Genomic DNA, 20928 nt, shown 5'->3' with positions numbered 1-20928 from the left:
AAACCGTTGTAGTATGTTCTAGGTTTCCAATTTCAAATGTTCCAATCTAGGGCTTTTACCCAAAAGGGGTATTTTTTTGTATTTTTCATGTAGAGTCGATTTTGAATTAATTACAGAATGAGAGTAAGTCATAACAAATGTTACAATTTGTGAGTCAGAACTCACAAGTTTTAACACCTGTTACGGCTTTTTTTTTTTTTTTTAACTGAAGTCATATATAATTTTATGGCTTCAATATAATTTTTTTACGACTTCAAAGTCGTAAAAGTTTTTTTTTCTTTTTTTCGTATTATGATTTCAAAGTCGTATTATTTTTCTATTTTTTTAATAAAAGTTTTAAATTTTTTTACGGTAATTTTTTATTTTGTTTTGTTTTGTTTTCAAATTTTTTAAAATTGTAAAAAAAATTATTTATTTGATTATTAAATAAATAATTTTAACTTTACTTGTTATTAATTTTATAAAATATGTTGTATATTTTTTAGGGTTTTATTTAATATGTTATATATTTTTTTAATATTTTATTATTTAAAATATATTATATCTTTTTAATATTGTTTTATTTAAATATTTTTGTTTATTTAAAATTTAGATAATCTTTTAGTAATAAAAGTAGTTGTGAAATTAAAAACAACATAATACATTAATATAAAGTGAACAATACAAATTAAAGAGAAATATAAAAAGTAAAAATTATATTAGTCATCTACCTGTTTGTATGGACATTTAGTACGATTATGTCTTTCAATTTTATACAATGAACATTTCTTAGACCCATTTGGAATTGGTTCGTCCATCTCATTATGTATATGAGTAGTGGTTGGCCTTCCCGATATCTGTCGTCGTTTCAAAGGATCAAGCATAAAATGTGGACCTAAATATTGAGGTCATTTGTCTTCACTTCCAAGGGAATGAAAGTGCTGCTGATAAACTTTGAAAATATTTTTCAATTTTTATACAGGATCAACAAAGTCATCATAATTTAAATTGCAAAAAGCACACGTTGCAATCGCATGGGAGTAAGGAAGTCGAAGTGCTTGAAATTGTCTACAATCACACGACCATTCATTCAATTTGACAATGCATGTCATTGCTCGTCGACCAAGTCGTGTATTTGCATTTTTTGAACCTCAAACTCCCCTGTTTCTCAAACATAAATTTGAACATAATGCGAGGTAACAATGTGTTGATTTTCTTGCATCATGGCATATATGTCTTCAGAGTACCTATGTTTTGCCTTTATCATATTCATGATTTCCATGCCATTAGTAACAAATTAATCATTTATCTTATTAAATGTTTCATTGACTAAGGCAATAATAGATAATGATCGAGCTCCTTTCGAAACATAATTCATATATTCAGCAAGGTTGGTAATCATATGATCATATTATTTTTCTTCATCGTGGGCATGAGTCCATTTACTCTTAGAAATTTGATCCAACCAATTTGGTGCTCGTGGAAAATCCATTCGCATTGCAAGCAACTTTGCCTCAAATTGTGGTTTCCTCATCTTATATCCTACGCCAAAAGATAAAACAATGAGTAATAAATGTAGTGAAGATGTAATAAAGCAAGAATTTGATGCATGAAATGAATAGAAGCATACCCATATTGATGACTTGTTTTTTTAAGTGAACATTTTTAAACTATTTTTTGAAATTTGATGCAATTTGGTGAACGCAATACATAGATGAAACATCAGGTCCATTACACCCAATTCGTTTTGATTGTAAAGTTACTAGCAAACCAGTTCTCCTGTCTGATATAATACACAAATTTGGTTGCGGTGTAACATATCTACTCAAATAATGCAAGAACCACATTCAAGATTCTTTAGTCTCGCTCTCAACAATTGCAAAAGCAAATGGAAAATTATTCCTACTACCATCTTGTCCGATGGCAGTCAACAAAGTATCACGATATTTTTCAATTAAAAATGTTCCATCTACTTGTGTTGTCTAATTAATGTATGCACATGCTAGTACAAGAACACTCGTATGAATATTGTAAAAGTAAAGCTTTGTACATGAATATACTTGAATAGCCTACACTCATGAAGCATGCACATGCATGAATAGTATAAAAGTAAAGTTTTGTGCAAGAAGGATGCATATGTTAGTAGATACCAGTCAGTTGAATATTGTATAGGGTTGGGGTGCAAGAGTATTAACATCCCTTTTCCGAGCTCTAGATCGGGTTGTGAAGCTGATCAAACGAAAATCGGTGGATGCTTGTTGTTGTTACAGTCATGAGCGTGGGACCGTATTAAATGTATTGTCTCAAAGATAGATCACATATCCATGGAAGAAGTACAAGAAGGACTTGAATTTCCTTTTGCACGAAGGTGGTCTTGGCCAATGACCCAAACAAACATTACAACTAATTCAGTCAAATTGATACACGTCATATTTGATAGACTACATATGAATGAGATTTATTTCTTAATTTTAATGAGTTGAGTATTTTTTTTTTCTGTTTCATATTTGAACTTAAATATGTGACAATAATAATGTATGTCTTACAGTACTTGTGGACTCCTTATGACACGCAAAAAATAAAGCCATTAATTAATGATATTGAGGTATCAATGATTGTTCAGGCAAAAGTCCCTCTCATATGTTTTGCAATTATGGAATGACATCCAACAAATAGGATCATGAGACAATTTAGCCTGCGATAAATTATTCCAAATGACCCACCAAACCTAGATCAATTCCATGATATAGATATGAGAGAGAGAACGAATATTTTTTGGCCTCATCATCATCGTCACTGGATTGCTAAATGGAATTATTAGAATGATTATATTGTTCACGATGAAATGGACCAATGTCTTTTGCATGAAAATTCATAATACATGCATTCATATTATTATTTATTATTATTTTTAACTTTGTAAATCTTAATTCACAGTATTATCCTGATCATCACCAACATAAATCATATGTTGAATCTAGTGTACCTCCAACACATATTTCTAGATATATGCCCCAACATCCATCACAAACACAATATCAATCAGCGACCTTCTCTAGATACGCGTCTCAAGGATGTCAACAAAGTTTTCAACCATTAGGGTTCTCATCATATATACCTCAATACTCATTTCAAGTTCCTTTTACATCAAATGTTTTTTATGGACCCTCACAAATCTACCACCATCGAGCTCTTGTTATCGTCCATCGTTACCTATTCAAATGCGTGACATGGATCATGACGACGAGGAAGAAGATGATGATAACAACAATACCAACAATAATGATGATGATGATGACAACGGTGCTGATTATGTTCCTCAATAACAGTACACAATTACATGTGATCATCCTAAAACAAAAGGAGATAGAGGTCACAGAACAAGAGGACAACAAACATAGACAATTTTATGGATCCGCCACTAAAGAAACATCATTAGTCATATTAATAATATTTTGGCTAAATTATAATTTTATTCTCCTATAATTTTAAATTTATAATTTTTGTCTTCCAATTTATAAATTAAGATATTTAGTCTCTTCATTTTCTCGAATAAAAAATTTTGGTCATTTCATCAATTAACCGTTTATTTAACCATCCAAAGTTAAAAGTTGACTTTGGATGATATATTGGTGTTGGTGTAGAACTTATGTAGATGTTTAAGATGATGCTTATATTAAAAAAGATTAAATGAAGAGAAAAATAAAAAATATCTTAAGAGAAATTAAAATCATGATCTTTTATTCGTATACAAAACAATAAATCACTAAAATATTTGTTTTGTTAAGTTAATTATTTTGATATTATTTTATATGTATTGTTAGTCAAGAGTTATTAATTTTTCTTTCAAATTATCAAAATTTATAAATTAAAAAAATTTAACATATAAATCTTTTTTATTTTATTTTATGTGATTTATATGTTTTTATTTTTAATAGTTTACATTTTTTATTTTAACAATTTATAATTAAATTTCATAAGTGAATATGTAAACTATTTACAAAATTTTTAAAAATTGGTTTTAATATATAAATTATTTTATTCTAATTATTTACATAAAATTATCCATACAAGACAATAAAATACTTGTTTTGTTTAATTAACCCTTTATTAATATTATTTTTTTATGTATTATTAGTAGAGAATTATTTATTTTTTCAAATGATCAAAATTTATAAATTTAAAAATATTTAATATAAAAATATTTTTAATTTTACGTAAATAATTAGAGTCAAAATAATATGTATATCAAAATCAATTTACAAAAAAAATTATGTAAATAATTTACATATAAATTTATAAAATTTAACTATAAATTGGTAAAATAAAAATATGCAAATTATTTAAAATAAAAGCAAATAAAATGGTATAAGATAAAATAAAAAATATTTATAAATTAAATATTTTTAATTTATAAATTTTAATAATTCGAAAAGAAAATTAATAACTCTTGACTAATGATACATACAAAATAATGTTATTATAGTTAACCAAACAAAATAAATGTGTTAATGGTTTATTACTTTGTCAATGAATAATGATCATGAGTTAAACTCCTATTAATACACTTTTTATTTTTCACTTTATTTAATTTTTTTCTACACAAATGTCATGTTAACAACGTACATAAGTTTTATGTTAGTCCTAATATATTACACCAATGTCAACGTTTGATTTTAAATGGTCAAATGATGGAAGATCCAAAATTGCATTTTATAAAAAATATAATGACTAAATGTCTTGATTTAAAAATAAGAGACAAAAGTCACAAATTTAAAATTTTAGGAAAACCAAAATTGTAATTTAACCTAATGTTTTTAATGGCATCGATTTTGAGAACTAAGAGTGCAATATTTATAAACTACGAGACAAAAATAATCAAATTTAAATTTGAAGGAGAACTCAAAAAAAATTTCATCTAAATTTGAGAAATTAAATAAGCATCTAAGTTCTTAACTTGGCCATGAACAATTAGTATAACACTTTTTTTTTATAGATCACATGCACTTTTTTATTGGAGACTATCATGTTTAAGTCGAGTACGATCACTAAACGATAAATTTTTTCCTCAAAGTATTTAATGCACCTGTTTGTCCAGGACTCGAACCAGAAACCTTTAGTTATGATGAAATAATCCTATCCAAGTTGATCTACGAGCTTGGTGGTACAATAAATTTTATTTAAGAATTATAAGATTAACTTGATAGTTTATAAGAAAGAGTTTAGTGTTGAAAGAGTTTGGTGGGATTAGAGATTCTAAGTTAAAATCTCCCACTAATATTTTAACAAAAAAAAAAACTAATAATGACCATTGATGGATAAAAAATAATAAATTTTAAGTTTAAATACATTTTTGACTCTTGTAATTTAACATTTTTTCTCATCTTGGTCCCACAAAAAAAGTCATTTAACCCTTGTAAAATATGTTTGTTTTACTTTTTTATTCTTAAAGTATTTTAGATAATGTTTTAAACAGTGAAAAAAATGCTATTTAAAATATTTTAAGGACAAAAAACAAAATAAATATATTTTAAAAGGACTAAAACAATTTGTTTACATGGACATAGATGAAAAAAAACATTATATTACAAGAAAAAATATAAAAGCCTAAAAGTTATTTTACTAAATAAAATACTAATTATTATATGATGCACGTGCGTAAATGTGAGAGTTAAATTATTAGATTTTATATTTTAGTTTTTATGGAGAAACAACGATCTTAAATGAATTAATATCTACTCTTATTAAACTATTTAAAAAAATCTACACTTGTAAAATACAAAAATAAAAATGTCACTCCTAGTAGTAGTCATAAAAAATAGGTTTTAATGTCATTCCTAATATGCCTTAATTAATTACTATAATTTACTTACCTTGTTTTGTCTTCTACTTTACCTTGGTAGAGCAGAGTCCTCCCTCATTTGAAAATTGAAATTTCAATAATGTCACGCTTAGCTGTCCACACTCCACAGTGAGACGCACAAATTAATCCCACTACACCCTACCCCATGTAAGTGGCCTAGCACAACTGGACAATGACCATAACCCCAATACAAACAAATGTGCACGCTTCTCCCACCGAGGGCCATATCCGTCATCTCCAAAAAACAAAAAATCACGTGGGACCCACCTCCTTTTTTGATCAACAACACATAATAAATAATTAACTCTAATTAAAAATAACATTAAAGTGATGTGGTAGAGACTAGTAGATGTAGAAAGAAAGAGAAGGAGGAAGACGCCACCACCTCCATTTAAAAATAGGGAAAGTGTCACGGCGCCAACACGCATTTAACCCACACGGCCCAATGGAATCTCGCCACGTGGCAAGTGCTCCTCGCGGTCACTTACGTGTGATCTCACACTTGCGCTAATTAGAATAGAATCTCTCTTTTTCAAAATTCTCTCTCATCACCTTTCCTCACTCGTACGTCGTCGTTTCCCCGATCCCGGCGAATCGAACTCCAACGGTTCTAGAAATCGGCGAAGACCAACTGCGACTAGCGCCAATGCGGAGTTCGAATTCCGAATCCTAAGACGGAAACTGGAATCGCTGGTTCCGCGATCCTCCGTCTCCGGCGCCGGTGATGACTCCGCAGGTCGCGTTGTAGCTCGCGACTGATCTCGCCGAAGCAGAGGTTCGCCGTCTCCAGCTTCCGGCCGGAATTGCGTCCCTGAATTGTTCCGTTTTTTTATTTGTTGTTTTCGAGAGTTGAAATTCGTGGTGCGGCGAAACGATGTCGTCGAAGGTGGTGTACGAAGGGTGGATGGTGCGGTACGGCCGGCGGAAGATCGGACGATCGTTCATCCACATGAGGTACTTCGTGTTGGAGTCGCGGCTGCTCGCGTATTACAAGAGGAAACCGCAGGATAATCAGGTGGTTCTATCGTTTTTGTCGAATTTCGCTTCTACGTTTCAGTTTTTGGGGGAATTCAGTTATTATTCTTATTCTTATTCTTTTTTTCCTTCAATTTTTATTGTTTGTTGAATTTCCACTCTCCCGAATAACCTTTTGGGGCATACTATTCGGTGGAAAAGGATGGGGAATTTGCGAGATTGCTTTTTCGACTTCTTAACTTTTTTTATGCTTTCTGAACTTTTTTTTTTGCTCTGTATCTATTACTTTGTGGAAGGAGGGGCGGGTGTTGGAGAGTAGATGCTGCTTGAAAACTTGACGACATTAACTTTTTTTATTTTTTATTTTTAATGCTTTTCTAAGGTACCAATTAAAACACTGCTAATTGATGGCAACTGTAGAGTGGAGGATAGAGGCTTGAAGGCTCATCATGGACATGTGAGTTCTGCAATTAAATACACATATTTGTTTTGTTGGTAGTTATGCTCGTTGTGTGAGCCTTCTAGTCTTTAAATGATCAGTGGCATGAACTATACTTGTATGCTGGGTATGCACTTGTGTCAATTTTAATCCAATTAGAGTATCTACAATGTATAGTTGATTAGATGGGTTGCTTATCTTAATTTTATGGGCCTTACAATTCCACACAGATTTAAGCACTTTACACGAAAATTTTCTCCAATGCTGAAGTTGTTAAAATGAGTGCTTAAATTAATTTTACGGATCCTATAATGCTTGAAAAATGTTTTTTATGGTATAAATTTGTTGAGCAACGGTTGCTTATATAAGCAATGCTATGTCATTTGCTCCAATGGATTTTTTTTTTAAGCAATGTCGCATAAAGTTAAGCAACTCATATAAACACCCCCATTGGAGATGGTCTTAGGAAATAGGATGTGTGGAATGGAGGCAGTAAATGGGTGGACTGAGGGGATGCTGTGGAATGGTTTATGATGTGTGATGTATGCAAAGATGGATCATCAATAATACCAACGACATTTAGTAAAACAGAGAAAAAACAAACATCATCATTTTTTGGAGAGTAATGCTACTATACTAGACATACATGAAAATTCATACCCCTTTGAGTACCATCAGATTCACTTATGGAGCTGGGTAGGGTCCTGTGTTGTCCAAGACAGATTATTATTATTATTTTTTTCTTTTTAGATTATGGAAGAAATCTAGAAATAATTCTAAAGCAGTGTTAACAATGGTGGAAGGCCAAAATTCTGCCACATAAACACACCATTGTGCCTTATGGTGCCGGTATTGTGGGCCCCCTTCACAAATTGCCCATGGCGGTTGGCAAAAAATCTTCCACGCCATTCTGCCGTGGCTGCTATTTAACAACACTGTTCTAAAGTAGGAGGACAAATTATCATTCTTCAATGTGACAGCAGAAGGAAAAAATAATTATAAAGTAGGAGAACAAGATACAATAACTTTGCAATCCCTCCTCATGTCTACTGGAGAAATCTCCCGATCAAATGTATATGCTGAACACCAAGGGGGTGGGGGTGGGGGAGGGGAAAACTGTTCTATACTTCTAGCCGTTTCTGTCAAACTCGTGAGTTAACTCATGAACTTGTCCAAGCTTATGTGTAAACTTATATTTTTTGTACTAATCCTGTTAGTACAATCATTTAGATTAAAATCAAACCTTACAAGCTGAGCCACTCACTAGAATGAGAGTTTTGCGTGCTCACCTGGTGCGGGGTCCAGTAACCGGATTATCCTTTTAGTCACAGTGTAAACTAGTCAGATTATTTTTTCATATGAATAATTTCAAAGTAGGGAAAGATATTTCAAGAATTTTGGTATCATGTTTTTTCTCCTTCATGTAAAGTTGAATAAAACAATTTGGCCGCAGATGTGATTTTGAAAGTGGCATTATATGCTGGGTTTTGGTAGTTTTATTTATTGTTAAAATATAACTTTCTTTAAACTATTTTAAAATTTTCCATATGGATAATGGTTTTGTTCTTTCTATATGCCCACAATTTTTTTTTGTGCAGATGGTTTATGTTTTGTTGTTTTACAACAAGAAAGAAAAGAACCATCGAATTATGGTGAGTGGATTTTCCTCACATTCATATATCCAGCATATATTTATACCTTGCAGTTGCCTCATGTATGGATTGAAATATTAAATTCCTATGAATATAGTATACTTTTTGATTCTCGCGGATTACTGCATTTATTCAACTAATCCATAAACCGTGAAAATCTCTTTTTTTCCTATCTCTATTTAGATAAGCTGAAACTAAAGCTTTAATTTTCTGTTGTGTAATAGTTCTAGTAAGTCTTGAATGAGCCGCACAAAAGCTTTATGTAAATAAACGAATTCTATCCTTAATTACTATTATACATTTTGTTATATTTTATTTTATTTTATAATTTTTCTTTTGCTGAGTAAATATTATGTTACTCTGGTTCTTACCGCAGATGGCAGCATTTAACATCCAAGAGGCTCTAATTTGGAAGGAAAAAATTGAGTATGTCATTGATCAGGTCTGTTTCATTGAATTGCACAATCCTATTATGTTCTTTAAATATGGATTAATATCCATATTCCTAAATTTTTTGTTAGACTTTATCTCTCCTGACTCTCCCTGATTTATATTGGCTTGAAACATGAAAAGCATTTACTTGATACATGGATAAAAGGATATATTGCAATCTTACTTTGTAAGCTCATCTTAGTAGGACATGCTTTCCTGTTGTGTGAGTTGATGCTATTGAACTTCGATGCATGCAGCATCAGGGAGCACAACCATCAAATGGCAACAAATATATTTCTTTTGAGTACAAATCTGGGATGGACAATGGGAAAACAGCTTCTTCCTCAGACCGTGAAAGCCAGTAAGTATATTTGTACTTTGCTTTTTTCCACTTACTGCTTGTGGAAGAAGGCAACGTGTAAAGTTTACCTGCTTTTTCTTTGCCGTTGTTTCATATGTTGTTAAATTATGCCTGTCTTCCTTTAGATTGTTTTCTCTCATTCCAATGTCCATTCTCAGGAGATGCAACTGAAATAATTGATTGGGTTATACTGGAACATGATTTAGTTGTTTAGGCCATTTTTATTGCACTGCTGAGCAAATAGCTCCATTGTAGATAATTGTTGGATACCAATGTTATTGTGTGTATCCTCCTATATATTCATAACATCCAATGTATTTTTTGCATCACCAGGTTCAGTGCTCAGGAGGATGAAGATGAACCTCATCCAAATTTGTTAAGGAGGACCACAATTGGAAATGGTCTACTTTGTATCCCTACATCTTGTGGGCTTGCAATTACTCTGCTACAGTCTATATTTAAACCTTTCCTTTCTTGTGATGCAGGTCCTCCGGAATCAGTTTTTGACTGGACACGGGAAATAGACTCAGATTTGTCAAATCAGAATATCAATAACCAAGCATTCTCAAGAAAGCATTGGCGTCTTTTACAATGTCAAGATGGTTTGCTACATTAATTTACATGATAGAGCACATTCATATCTTGATTGCATAAAAGAAGTTATTCTATTGATATATTCTTGATTTCTAGTGTTTAAATGATTGGATATGTAGTAATTGTATAAGCTTAGATGATTTTATTTCTGAAATTTGCAGGACTTCGTATTTTTGAAGAACTTGGTGAAGTTGATTACCTTGTGCGTTATTTCCTGTCTCTCTTTATTTGCACGGTGAACTACATTTCATAGGATAGTTTGGGAAACACAATTATCTTCAATTTGCTTCTTTATGTAGCCAAGAAGCTTTAGTAAAGCTATGAAGGCAGTAGGTGTCGTGGAGGCAACTTGTGAAGAGATTTTTGAACTTGTGATGAGCATGGATGGGACACGGTTTGAGTAGGTTTTCCGCAGAATTACCACTATTTTTATGTTTCTGCATATTTGTGGCTGTCATGTATGATGTATGCCAGGTTGTTATTCTTTGTTGTTTCTGGAGAAATACTGTAGTGATGTATGGGAGAGCAATTACACTTTAAGAGATTGTGATGTCAGCTGATACTACTTTAGTTAGAGTTACTTTGAATAAACTTCTCAACAAACACATATAGGAGCTTATAAATTTCAAAACACATATAGGAGAGGAAAATAAAATGAATCAAGGAGTAAATAGATCAAATTTCTCTCGTATGTTAAAATTAACTTTTTTTTTTTGATCCGCAAAAATAATAATATATATTAATTTGAAATCTGTACAAGTTGTATTGATATATTTACAATCACCAATCTAATCTCTCATGTGGAGGTTTGGTTCCCTAATACAAAACTAATCATCATGGATTAAAGAACCAAAACTCTAAGTGTATAGTTTACGTTGGTGATCCCTGCCTGTGGAACTATTTTCCACTAATTACAGAACCCTACTCTGATATGGCGACCATTGATGAAAAGGATTGTCGAATCCTTTCTCAAGGTTCCTCAGCCAACTCCAGCAAAAGAAAATGGCGCCATCCTGTATCTTATTGGCATTGAAGCTGTCGTTTGAAAAGATCATTTGATTTCTATGGTTCCATACACACCAAGTTAGTGCCACCCACCAAATTAACCATCTCTGTGATTTGATAGCAAGATAGGTACTACAGAATGAGTGCTGCAAGAAGTTCTGTCCTGGGTGTTGCGCAAATGGTCCCGCCATGTTAATCCAGGACAAAGATTCCCACCAGATCTGCCTAAGTTTGTGATAGCTGAAAAAGTTAAAATTAACTTGAACACCTCAAATTTTTAAGAGGCTCCCTCATTTAACTTCTAGACAAGCACCTATAAACTTAACAAGGCTTGACACTATTGTCTTAGAGAAGTCTCAGTAGGTTTTACAATTGGAAATCGCCCATAAGCTAGAAAATAGAAATTAGTCCAAGCTGGGCCATATTCTAGCATGTCCTGGACAGTGTAGTCAAAGGAACCAAAACATATGTCCAAGGTACTAAGGCAAGGTTCCAGCAAGGGTGATCTATTCTTGGCACCTTAGGAATGCCTTTCTTGATAAGGTCAGGAATGGCCCTACCCTAGCATCCTATAAAAACAGTAAAGAACTCTGAAAGGACAACCATCTAATTTAATAACTTAGATGCTAAAGAGGGTAAAGTGGTCAGAATGTTGAGAAAAATACTAGGGGATACTGGTCAAGGAGAGAAATGAGGCATTGCTATGCTATAAATGATGATGAATGGGGCATTGTTGGTGCTGAAAGCTACTTACATATTTTTGAGCTATTTCTATGACTAGCAATGAGGGTGAGTCCTGAAACAACGGTAAAGTTGTGCTTTGGTGACTGGTTGGTCATGGGCTTGAATCTGGAAATAACCTCTTTGCATATGCAAGGGAAAGACTACATACAATGATTCTCCCCCATACTTTCGCAAAGCGAGGAGCCTTCTGACACCAGGGTATGCTAGTTTTCTATGACTAGCAATGATTTTTTCAGGTGGATGCTGGAGTAGTGGGAGATGAGAATGTTGAGGTGGATAAATTGAATATTAAGATAAGAATATTAGATTATGAATGGAAGTATTTGGGAATGTTGGAGTAATACTTATTGAGATGATGATAGAAACTTGCCTAAGATGGGTTTGGTCATGTGAGGAAAAGAGCTGAGAACGAACAGAGGCTGTGGTGTGAAAGGTGGACCAAATGGAAGAGGATTACATTAAAAAGGGTGGAGGAAGACCAAAGAAAAAAATAGGTGAAAAATTATTGAAAAATACATTAATTTAAATGAGTTAATTGAAAGTTTGGATTCTTAATAGCTCAATATTGTTATATGATCCATATAGCTGACTTGACCTAGTGGGTTAACACTTAGTTGTTATTGTAGATGGTAAACTGATGAGGCTTATTAAGACCATTATGATTGATGAGGTGCAAAATTGTTTGGACTGTGAGGTGCAAAATTGTTTAGTTTTGACTGCAAGGCCAGAGGAGTAATTAGTTTGGAACCTCTATTATATTCTTCATAATTGTGATAAATATGAGTGGATTACCGTTGATGCACTGAGATGTTTGACATAACTGAGTCTGAGTATGATAACATAAACTATAGGGCTATAGAAAAGATTTGGAAAATTTAGCAAGATTCTGGACATCATCCTGTTTGTTTCAGAAATTGTTCTAGTTATCACTTGAGTTAAATTAAAAAATATTCACTGTAAACACAGAAGTTAAACTTAATGAAAACTTACCAGATGGCAGTAAAACTGCTCCTGCAGACCTACAACAGGTCAAGGATGCTTTAATCTGTAGTGATAAGGGAAATACAGAAAACAAGTTTTTTTCTTCTTTCTTATTTGATGTTCCATAATCTGCAAATATTTATTCGGTGGATAAATTTGTTTGCTTCTTATTATTTGCATGTCTGCAGATGGGATTGCAGTTTCCTACATGGTAGTTTAGTTGAGGAGGTGGATGGGCATACAGCAGTTCTTTATCACCGACTTCAGCTAGACTGGTTCCCAATGTAAAGATAATCTATCTTCTCTATCATTTATAATAGTTTGTAGTTTATATTAGAGTTAAGTAGTTAACCTATCTATTTTTTTTTGCATAAATGAATGGATATGTCTTTTCTTGGAGAACCAAATTTATTTGTATCTTGTGTCATAAGTTTTCTGGATAAATTTTTTATTTCTTGACATGTAAGTCTATATTTAGGTCTCCCACTTAAATCTGGGTTGTTTTTTTTGTATATGTGAAAGTATAATATGGGACTGGCTAAATGATTAAGAAATGGTTGCACATCCCCAAAGTAAAGTGGTTAACTGTGTTGACCCAAACTGCTATGCATTTATCATTGCAGGTTTGTGTGGCCTCGTGATCTTTGTTATGTGCGATACTGGCGCCGAAATGATGATGGAAGTTATGGTAGGAATTTTCCTTTTTTGTTCAAAGGTTTTGGTATATTTTCATAGGACTTGCTGACAATGACACTTGTTAAGGAAACAAAAGCAGAGAGTATTAAATAAAGAAGTTATTATTTATTATATCGGAAACTCAAACATCAAACATGTAATGCATTTCTTTAAGTGATCATAAGCATTTTATGGATGGCATTGAATGCTTCTTAATTAATGCGCTTAATGCACTCGTTATCAAGATCCTACCTTGTGTCTATTACTTTGGAAGTTTGCATTGATGTTTCTTCTTCTTGCAGTTGTTTTATTTCGCTCTAGGGAACATGAAAACTGTGGTCCACAGCCAGGGTGTGTTCGGGCACATATTGAAAGTAAGATTAAATTCTTTATATATCTGATTCCGTCTTTCAAAGTTCATGAGAGTAGGATTAATCTACATTTCAATGGGTCTTGATGTCATCAATTTATTATGGAAGAGGTTCTGCATATGTCCTCTTTGGTGTTTTGCTAACAGTTTATTTTAAGAGCCTTGCCTCTTCTAATTTGAGTATTTTTTTTCCTTTATTAAACATTGTATTACTTTTAAAAATTACAGGACCTAATTGAACTTTAATAATAAGAGAACCAAATTGAACCTAAAAAATAAATTAGATGATCTAAATAGCAATTAAACCTAAAAAAGAAGAGGATGTTGCACGCATATGAACAGATCCAGTTTAAAATCCTAAAACAGCTAATTAGTTGGAAAATTTCCTGGAAATGCTACAGCTAGGAGGCTTGTTGTTTAGCATATTGGGGTTGTTGATTGCAAAAGATTGAAGTTTCCCTCTTTTAATCAATTGAAACATGTGAAATGTTTCCTTGATCCAAGAGATAAAAATGGAACCTTGCTGTGTGTTTTCTGTCGCTTAAAATGAAGATTGAACTTTATGATAAACTGATTTTATGCCATTTTTTATCATTATCATTAGTATGTCATTTTTAATAAAGAATTAATTTTGTTTCTACTGATTGATGCATCTCATGTATAGTTTTCTTTGTTTCTGTTATTTTTATTGAAATTTATTAGGTCTAAGAACTGCTTTCTACAGGTGGAGGATTTAATATTTCCCCCTTAAAACCTCGAAATGGGAGGCCCAGGACCCAAGTCCAGCATCTTATGCAGATTGATCTGAAGGGATGGGGTGTGGGTTACTTGTCATCTTTTCAGCAGTATTGTGTCCGCCAAATGTTAAATAGTGTAGCTGGTAAGTTCATTTTCTTTTTTACTTTTACACAACAATTTTCTTATAGAATGGTACCTCTTCCTTATGTCATCAATTCATCATGGTTCCTTTTATGTACCTTTCTCTTTCTATCAATTTCACAATTAAAAGGTTTAGGAGTGGAGGTTGCCTCATTTTGGAATTTCTCTTTTCTTTTGTGGGAGAGGCTGATGTGCAATGAGTTTCAAAATGCTTGTATTTTTTCCTTCTATTTCTACAGGTTTACGTGAATGGTTTGCCCAATCAGATGAAAGACATGCTCATCCAAGAATTCCTGTCATGGTTAATATGTCCTCAACAGCTGTTTCTTCAAAGAAGAATCAGAAGCCAAATGATTTTTCTGTCAATCCTACTTCTCTTGATCAAATGAATGCTGCAAGCAGAAGTTCTGCCTTGATAGATGAATATTCTGATGATGAAGAAGATTTTCAAATAGCGGAACCTGAACAAGAGGTTGTATTTGTATTCCCTCATCTTTACTTTTGAGGTTTGCTTCATAAGTTCTAAGTGTTAATATTTTAATACTTTTCAGGCATACCAAATTGGTCTTGAGAATGATGTGAGAAAAACAGGTATTGTTTGCTACACCTTATTTAATTTAATAATGTTATAATTACAAACATGTGCATGAAGCACCTGCATACAAAGATGCATGCACATTAGAAGCTCAATTAAATCTTCTCATAATGTTTTCCTAAACTGAAGCCTTGGAAGAAGAACCGGCACATGAAATTGACTTTTCTTCCTTTTCGGGCAATTTGCGCCGAGATGACCGTGATAATGCTCGGGACTGCTGGAAAATTTCTGATGGAAACAACTTCAGAGTCAGAAGCAAGCATTATTGCTATGACAAGACAAAGGTCTTCTCTTGTTATTTCTTTATACACTTCCTGAATCAAAATTTATCATTGTCTGGGTGTACTCATATTCCTTTGTGGTTAACTTAGAAGGTTCCTGCTGGCAAACATATGCTGGACCTTGTTGCTGTTGATTGGTTTAAAGACTCAAAGAGAATGGACCATGTGGTTAGGCGTCATGGTTGTGCGGCGCAAGTGAGTAATTTAACTTAACCTTGTCTGTTTTTTGTTACTTGATGAAGATTATTGGTACGTGGTTTGAACTAGGTATTTTGTATTTTTTCAGAAAGTAGTGGTAAACTCAATTACAGACTACAGAGATCACAAGTCCATCACAAAACACACACAGCACAAAAGAAAACAAAAGATAGGCATTGTAATGATTGTAGAACTTCAGGGATCTGCAAATTTTCCTGTCCAAAGGCCCCAAAACTCACTCAGTTACTGAATCCCCTATCCCCTATCCCTCTGTCATCCCTCCCTTTTCTCTTTGCTTCTAATCTTTCCCCCTTCAGCCTTCCTTCCCACCCTCCTAGCCAGGTGCTCCAGGTTGTTAAGATCCAAATCCCTCTTCTGCCCCTTACTCAATTCCCTTTTGGTTAAGAGGAGTTGCTAACATTACTTTCTCCCAAAAGATCCACCTTATCCTCTAGGTGGTCTGGGAGGTCATTATGGTCATTATAAGTATCCTGTAGCAACTGAAAGTTTACCACTTACTAGGTTCCCTTTGTTTGAAGCACAATAATCAAGCGATAATTGAAGCATAATAATTTGATTATTTTCCATCATTCTATGTCCACTACACCTCAGTAATAGGGCTCTGTTGGTAGGTTTGTTACTATATCCTGGTGTCTGAAGTAAACAGTAAATTAGACTACCTAGGGTAGGCTTCTTGTCACTTGTATACATGGTTGTATTTTCTTGCATAGATATTCAATGAAGTTTATAGTTATGGGAAAATTAAATTTGCCTTCCTCAAGGTTTGTGCTTCCTGTTTACACCACATAGCCATCCTGTTTGGGGCATAAAAACACCAACCCCTGTTAATTCAAATGGGGCATGATGATACTTAACAATTTAATGCAATTCCATGTTAACTCTTAGTTAAAAATGTTATACAAAGATGGAGCAGAACCCCCCTCTCTTTTCTAAACTATTGTTGATACCATCTTTGTTTTTTGATACTGAACTTATTCATTAAAATCGAATGTTTAAACCCAAAATCCATCCTTCAATTTGAATTTGTTTTATACCCTACTGACCTGGGATTGAAATACAGTATGCTCCATGGCTTATCCTTGTCATACTTGTAAGGTTGCTGTCAGTGGTGATTGCAAAATGAAAGGAATGTATGCAACATGCTGCTAGTGTTGTAATTTTTGTTAAAATGCTCTCTGGGTTTAAAACACTCCACACCTGCACTATTTTTTAAACACCTTACTGCAGACCAAGACAGCCCCCAAACCTGCAAACCCACACACCTGCAATTGAAACACATAAGTTAAGGGATGATAATATCTTTGCTTAAATGGGATGGTTATCAGTTAAAATATACAATGAGGTGAATTTGATTTCCATTTTTATTATCTATTGAAGTTGTTGGGCGGGTTGTATGTTTTATTTAGGCTTTTGCTGACAATAGTCCTAATCTTGTGTCTATGTAGGTTGCTTCAGAAAAAGGATTTTTCTCCATTGTTATTAATCTTCAAGTGAGTTCCTTTCATGTGACTGAGTCAACTACTCAACTTTAAATTTCAAAGGTTTAGAATTAAAAGTAAATGAATGCATGCTGTTTGGTTGTAGGTACCTGCATCAACACACTATAGTATGGTATTTTATTTTGTGACAAAGGAGTTAGTTTCTGGATCCCTCTTGCATCGCTTTGTTGACGGTGATGATGAGTTTCGAAACAGCAGGTTTAAGCTCATACCATCAGTCCCAAAGGTATTTACTAAAGTTTGTCATCATTATGGTTAGGCAACTTTCACTGCCTTTGCTAGTCAATTTTATAATTTGTGGCTATCATTCTTATGTAGTTAAGCCTTAGTATGGGCATGTTATAACATTGTTATCATCCTTTGTTTACAGAGAGTGTGGTGGTTGTGTGCGCGCTTTGCCATTTGTTTCTTGTATTCGTTATCTTTTTTTTTTTTTTTTAAATATTCTCCATGTGATTAATTTTGAGGCGGATTCTTTTATGTCATCTGGTTCTTTCTAGTAACCTTTTCTTTCTGCTTTTTGTCAGATTTGGTGTTATAGTCTTGTAATTTGTCAGAGAAAGTAAACCATTTGTACTGTAAATAAAATTTTAGATGCTCTGTACCAAATGTTACAAGCAAGTTTGTCAATCATGTCATCTTATGTAAGGTTTTTAATTTTTTGGGTGTGCGTTATGTGTGTTTTTTTTTTTTTTTGGGGGGGGGGGGTAGAAGCGGTGGGTGAATTCAACTGGGGAACTAATTATGTTTATTAGTTTGATAAGCGGTAGGCAAAATACAGTGACACTTCCCGTGGTTTCTTGAAGTTTTACACGCTTTCCCTGCCTTTTTAACCCCTATAGTAACCCCCTTATTTGTTTGAAATACATTGCATTGTGTACCCTTGTTACTTGAACACATTACAATGTGTACCATGTAAGGGGGGTTACTGTTGTGTGCATTAAAAGGGCTGTGATATCGTGTGAAATTTCAAGAAACCACACGGGATGTCACTGTAATTCCTAAATGATAAATACAGCATGTAATTTTGATTTAATTTTCATTTTCTTCTGTTTATCTTTCCTTAAAGGCTGGAGAAACAGCATGTTTCTCCTTGCACTCCTTATTGATTTTCCATCTTAAAACTGCAGGGCTCATGGATTGTACGCCAGAGTGTTGGTAGTACTCCTTGTTTACTGGGAAAGGCAGTTGATTGCAACTATATTCGTGGTCCCAAGTATTTAGAAGTAAATTTTCATTCAATATCTATGAATTTTTGTCTGTCTTGTGTAGGAAGTTTCCTAACTTGTCTGCCATGATTTTTTAATCAATTACTTTTTATTTGTAGATTGATGTTGATATTGGTTCTTCTACTGTTGCTAATGGAGTTTTGGGTCTGGTTATTGGTGTGATTACAACATTGGTGGTTGATATGGCTTTTCTTGTACAGGTGAGTTTGATATACTAGTAATTAACATTTTAAACAAGTCATGGGATTAAGTGACAGCAATTGGACTAGAGCTATTTTGTTGCATTCAGTGTGGAAACTTTCATGTTCATATTGCACAAGCATAATGGCTTTGATTTCACATTTGCTAGTCGTACTTGATTTTAGTTGAAATCACTTAGGAGGTTGTGGGTCTTCAATATTTCAGATTGTGGAGACCTACTAAATGACATGACAACAAATCTGTTACTGTTTTAATGAATTGTGTTAAATTTCATTACCTGTTTTCCTCCAACTGCTAGGAATTATAAATACTCTATGAAGTTGAGCTAGTTCTGCATAACAAAAACATTTTTCCAAAGTAACGATATCTTGCTCTGCTGTGTGGGTGTTGAAGATTCACTGTGTGCTGCTTTTATGCTTGCACTTTTGTATTTGGGAATGATATGTATATTCTGAAATTGAGTGCACTTGATTTAGCTAAAAAAAAAGTTTCACACATGGTCATACTGTTATGTAGACGAAGTCTTCTATTAATATTAAAATTTTGTTAATCTTTTAGCACAAAATGACCAGATGAATATCAAACTTTGTAGTAAAAGTGTGAATTTGGTTGTTACTTGAGTTGAGGGCAGTTTGCCGTTGTATTGTGTCCAAGAAGTGTGCATTAGTTTACCTAATATGTATGGGAGAGATGGATAGTGGATACTATAATGTGGTACGTACTTTGATGCCAAATTATGATCAAGATACACACACTAGCTTTACTTTCTCCATTACTATTGTTAATAATAGCTATCTATTTTTTGGTCTGAATTTGTTGCTTTAAGTATTCGTATCAAAACAGATGCTGTTTTTACTAAAAGTCCTCAATTTGGAATGGTTTCAAATTAAAATGTTGGAGATTTTTCTAGCACAACCTATAATTTGTTTTGAATTGGGAGCTTTGGAATATTGGGCATGTGTGTTTGAGAGGTAAAAATTGTACTTGGTTCTGAATAAATGCTTGACAAGTTAAACTAATTTTCACAATGGATTGATATCTTTTAGTGTGTATTGGGCATGCTTGGCTGTTCATTGATATCTTTTAGTGTGTATTGTGAAATTGTGACAAAATTATTATTGACAGGCAAATACACCTGATGAATTGCCGGAGAGGCTTATTGGAGCTGTTCGTATTTCTCATTTAGAGCTCAAATCTGCCATCATCCCAAAACTGGAATCAGATCCATCATGACTGACGAGTTGTTTCAGTTCTTCTATACAGAATCATTTGTTTGAAATATGCAGGTGTACCATTTTTTTTCCCACTGGGATGTAGGTTCATTGTTTTATAATTGGGTTCTTCTATGAAATCTTATAAGGAAATTCTTCTTTCCTTCAGCAAGATATTGTAGTAATGTAGTTTCTTTCTCATTCCTAAGGTTTTATACGTGAATATGTTGTACACTTACTATGTTTACTAATGAGGGCAGAATGGATGGTGTCATTCTTAACATTCTATACGTATGATTTTATGTTATTTTATATAGATTAAGAGTGAAATTGCTTTTTAGTTAATGTGTGATAACACGGAGGAAAATAAAATAAAAAAACAAAAATACAGACGAGGAAACAGAATGCCCATAGCATCAGCTTGCAAGGTAAAGCTAGTTCCTGGGGGGGACTTGCATGAACATGGAGGAAATCACAGTGCGCAGCTCCATCATACATTGCCAAAAAAAAAAAAACAGGACAAGAATTTTCTTCACGAAAGAGTATGGTGCATATGAACTTCCCAATTCTGCCTTAGAAGATGACGAACAGAAAGAATGAGGGGAGGCAACACGAGTGGGGGCTGATCATGATTACTAGGTGGAGAACATGCATGGAGTCTGTAGCAATGAATCTTCAGATATGCCAACTCCAACTGTAGTTGCAAATCATGGAAAAGACCATTAAAGGCAGCTCTATCATTAT

General features: G+C 33.3%; 1 protein-coding gene across 3 annotated transcripts; it reads left to right on the top strand.

Annotated features, from left to right (window-relative positions):
* The first annotated feature begins 6226 nt into the window (after positions 1-6226).
* LOC114424934 (protein ENHANCED DISEASE RESISTANCE 2-like) lies at positions 6227-20496 on the top strand. Of its 3 annotated transcripts, none has more exons than XM_028391610.1 (22): positions 6228-6857; positions 7200-7274; positions 8855-8908; positions 9285-9350; positions 9598-9701; positions 10035-10102; positions 10187-10303; positions 10457-10497; positions 10595-10695; positions 13214-13309; positions 13649-13713; positions 14003-14074; positions 14795-14950; positions 15189-15421; positions 15501-15540; positions 15674-15828; positions 15916-16020; positions 17490-17534; positions 17629-17769; positions 18674-18769; positions 18871-18972; positions 20099-20496. In XM_028391610.1, the coding sequence occupies exons 1-22, from the start codon at positions 6717-6719 to the stop codon at positions 20204-20206; spliced, it is 2181 nt and encodes a 726-aa protein (XP_028247411.1). In that variant the 5' UTR covers positions 6228-6716; the 3' UTR covers positions 20207-20496. The 3 variants fall into 3 exon arrangements, with proteins under 3 accessions (XP_028247413.1, XP_028247411.1, XP_028247412.1); XM_028391611.1 differs by having other exon boundaries at positions 6717-6857; positions 15919-16020; XM_028391612.1 differs by lacking the exon at positions 8855-8908 and having other exon boundaries at positions 6227-6857.
* The last annotated feature ends 432 nt before the right edge of the window (positions 20497-20928 follow it).

Source organism: Glycine soja, chromosome 9 (assembly GCF_004193775.1).
Source record: "Glycine soja cultivar W05 chromosome 9, ASM419377v2, whole genome shotgun sequence".
NCBI classification, from domain to species: domain Eukaryota; kingdom Viridiplantae; phylum Streptophyta; class Magnoliopsida; order Fabales; family Fabaceae; genus Glycine; species Glycine soja.
This window is presented reverse-complemented; position numbering and strand designations above follow the sequence as displayed.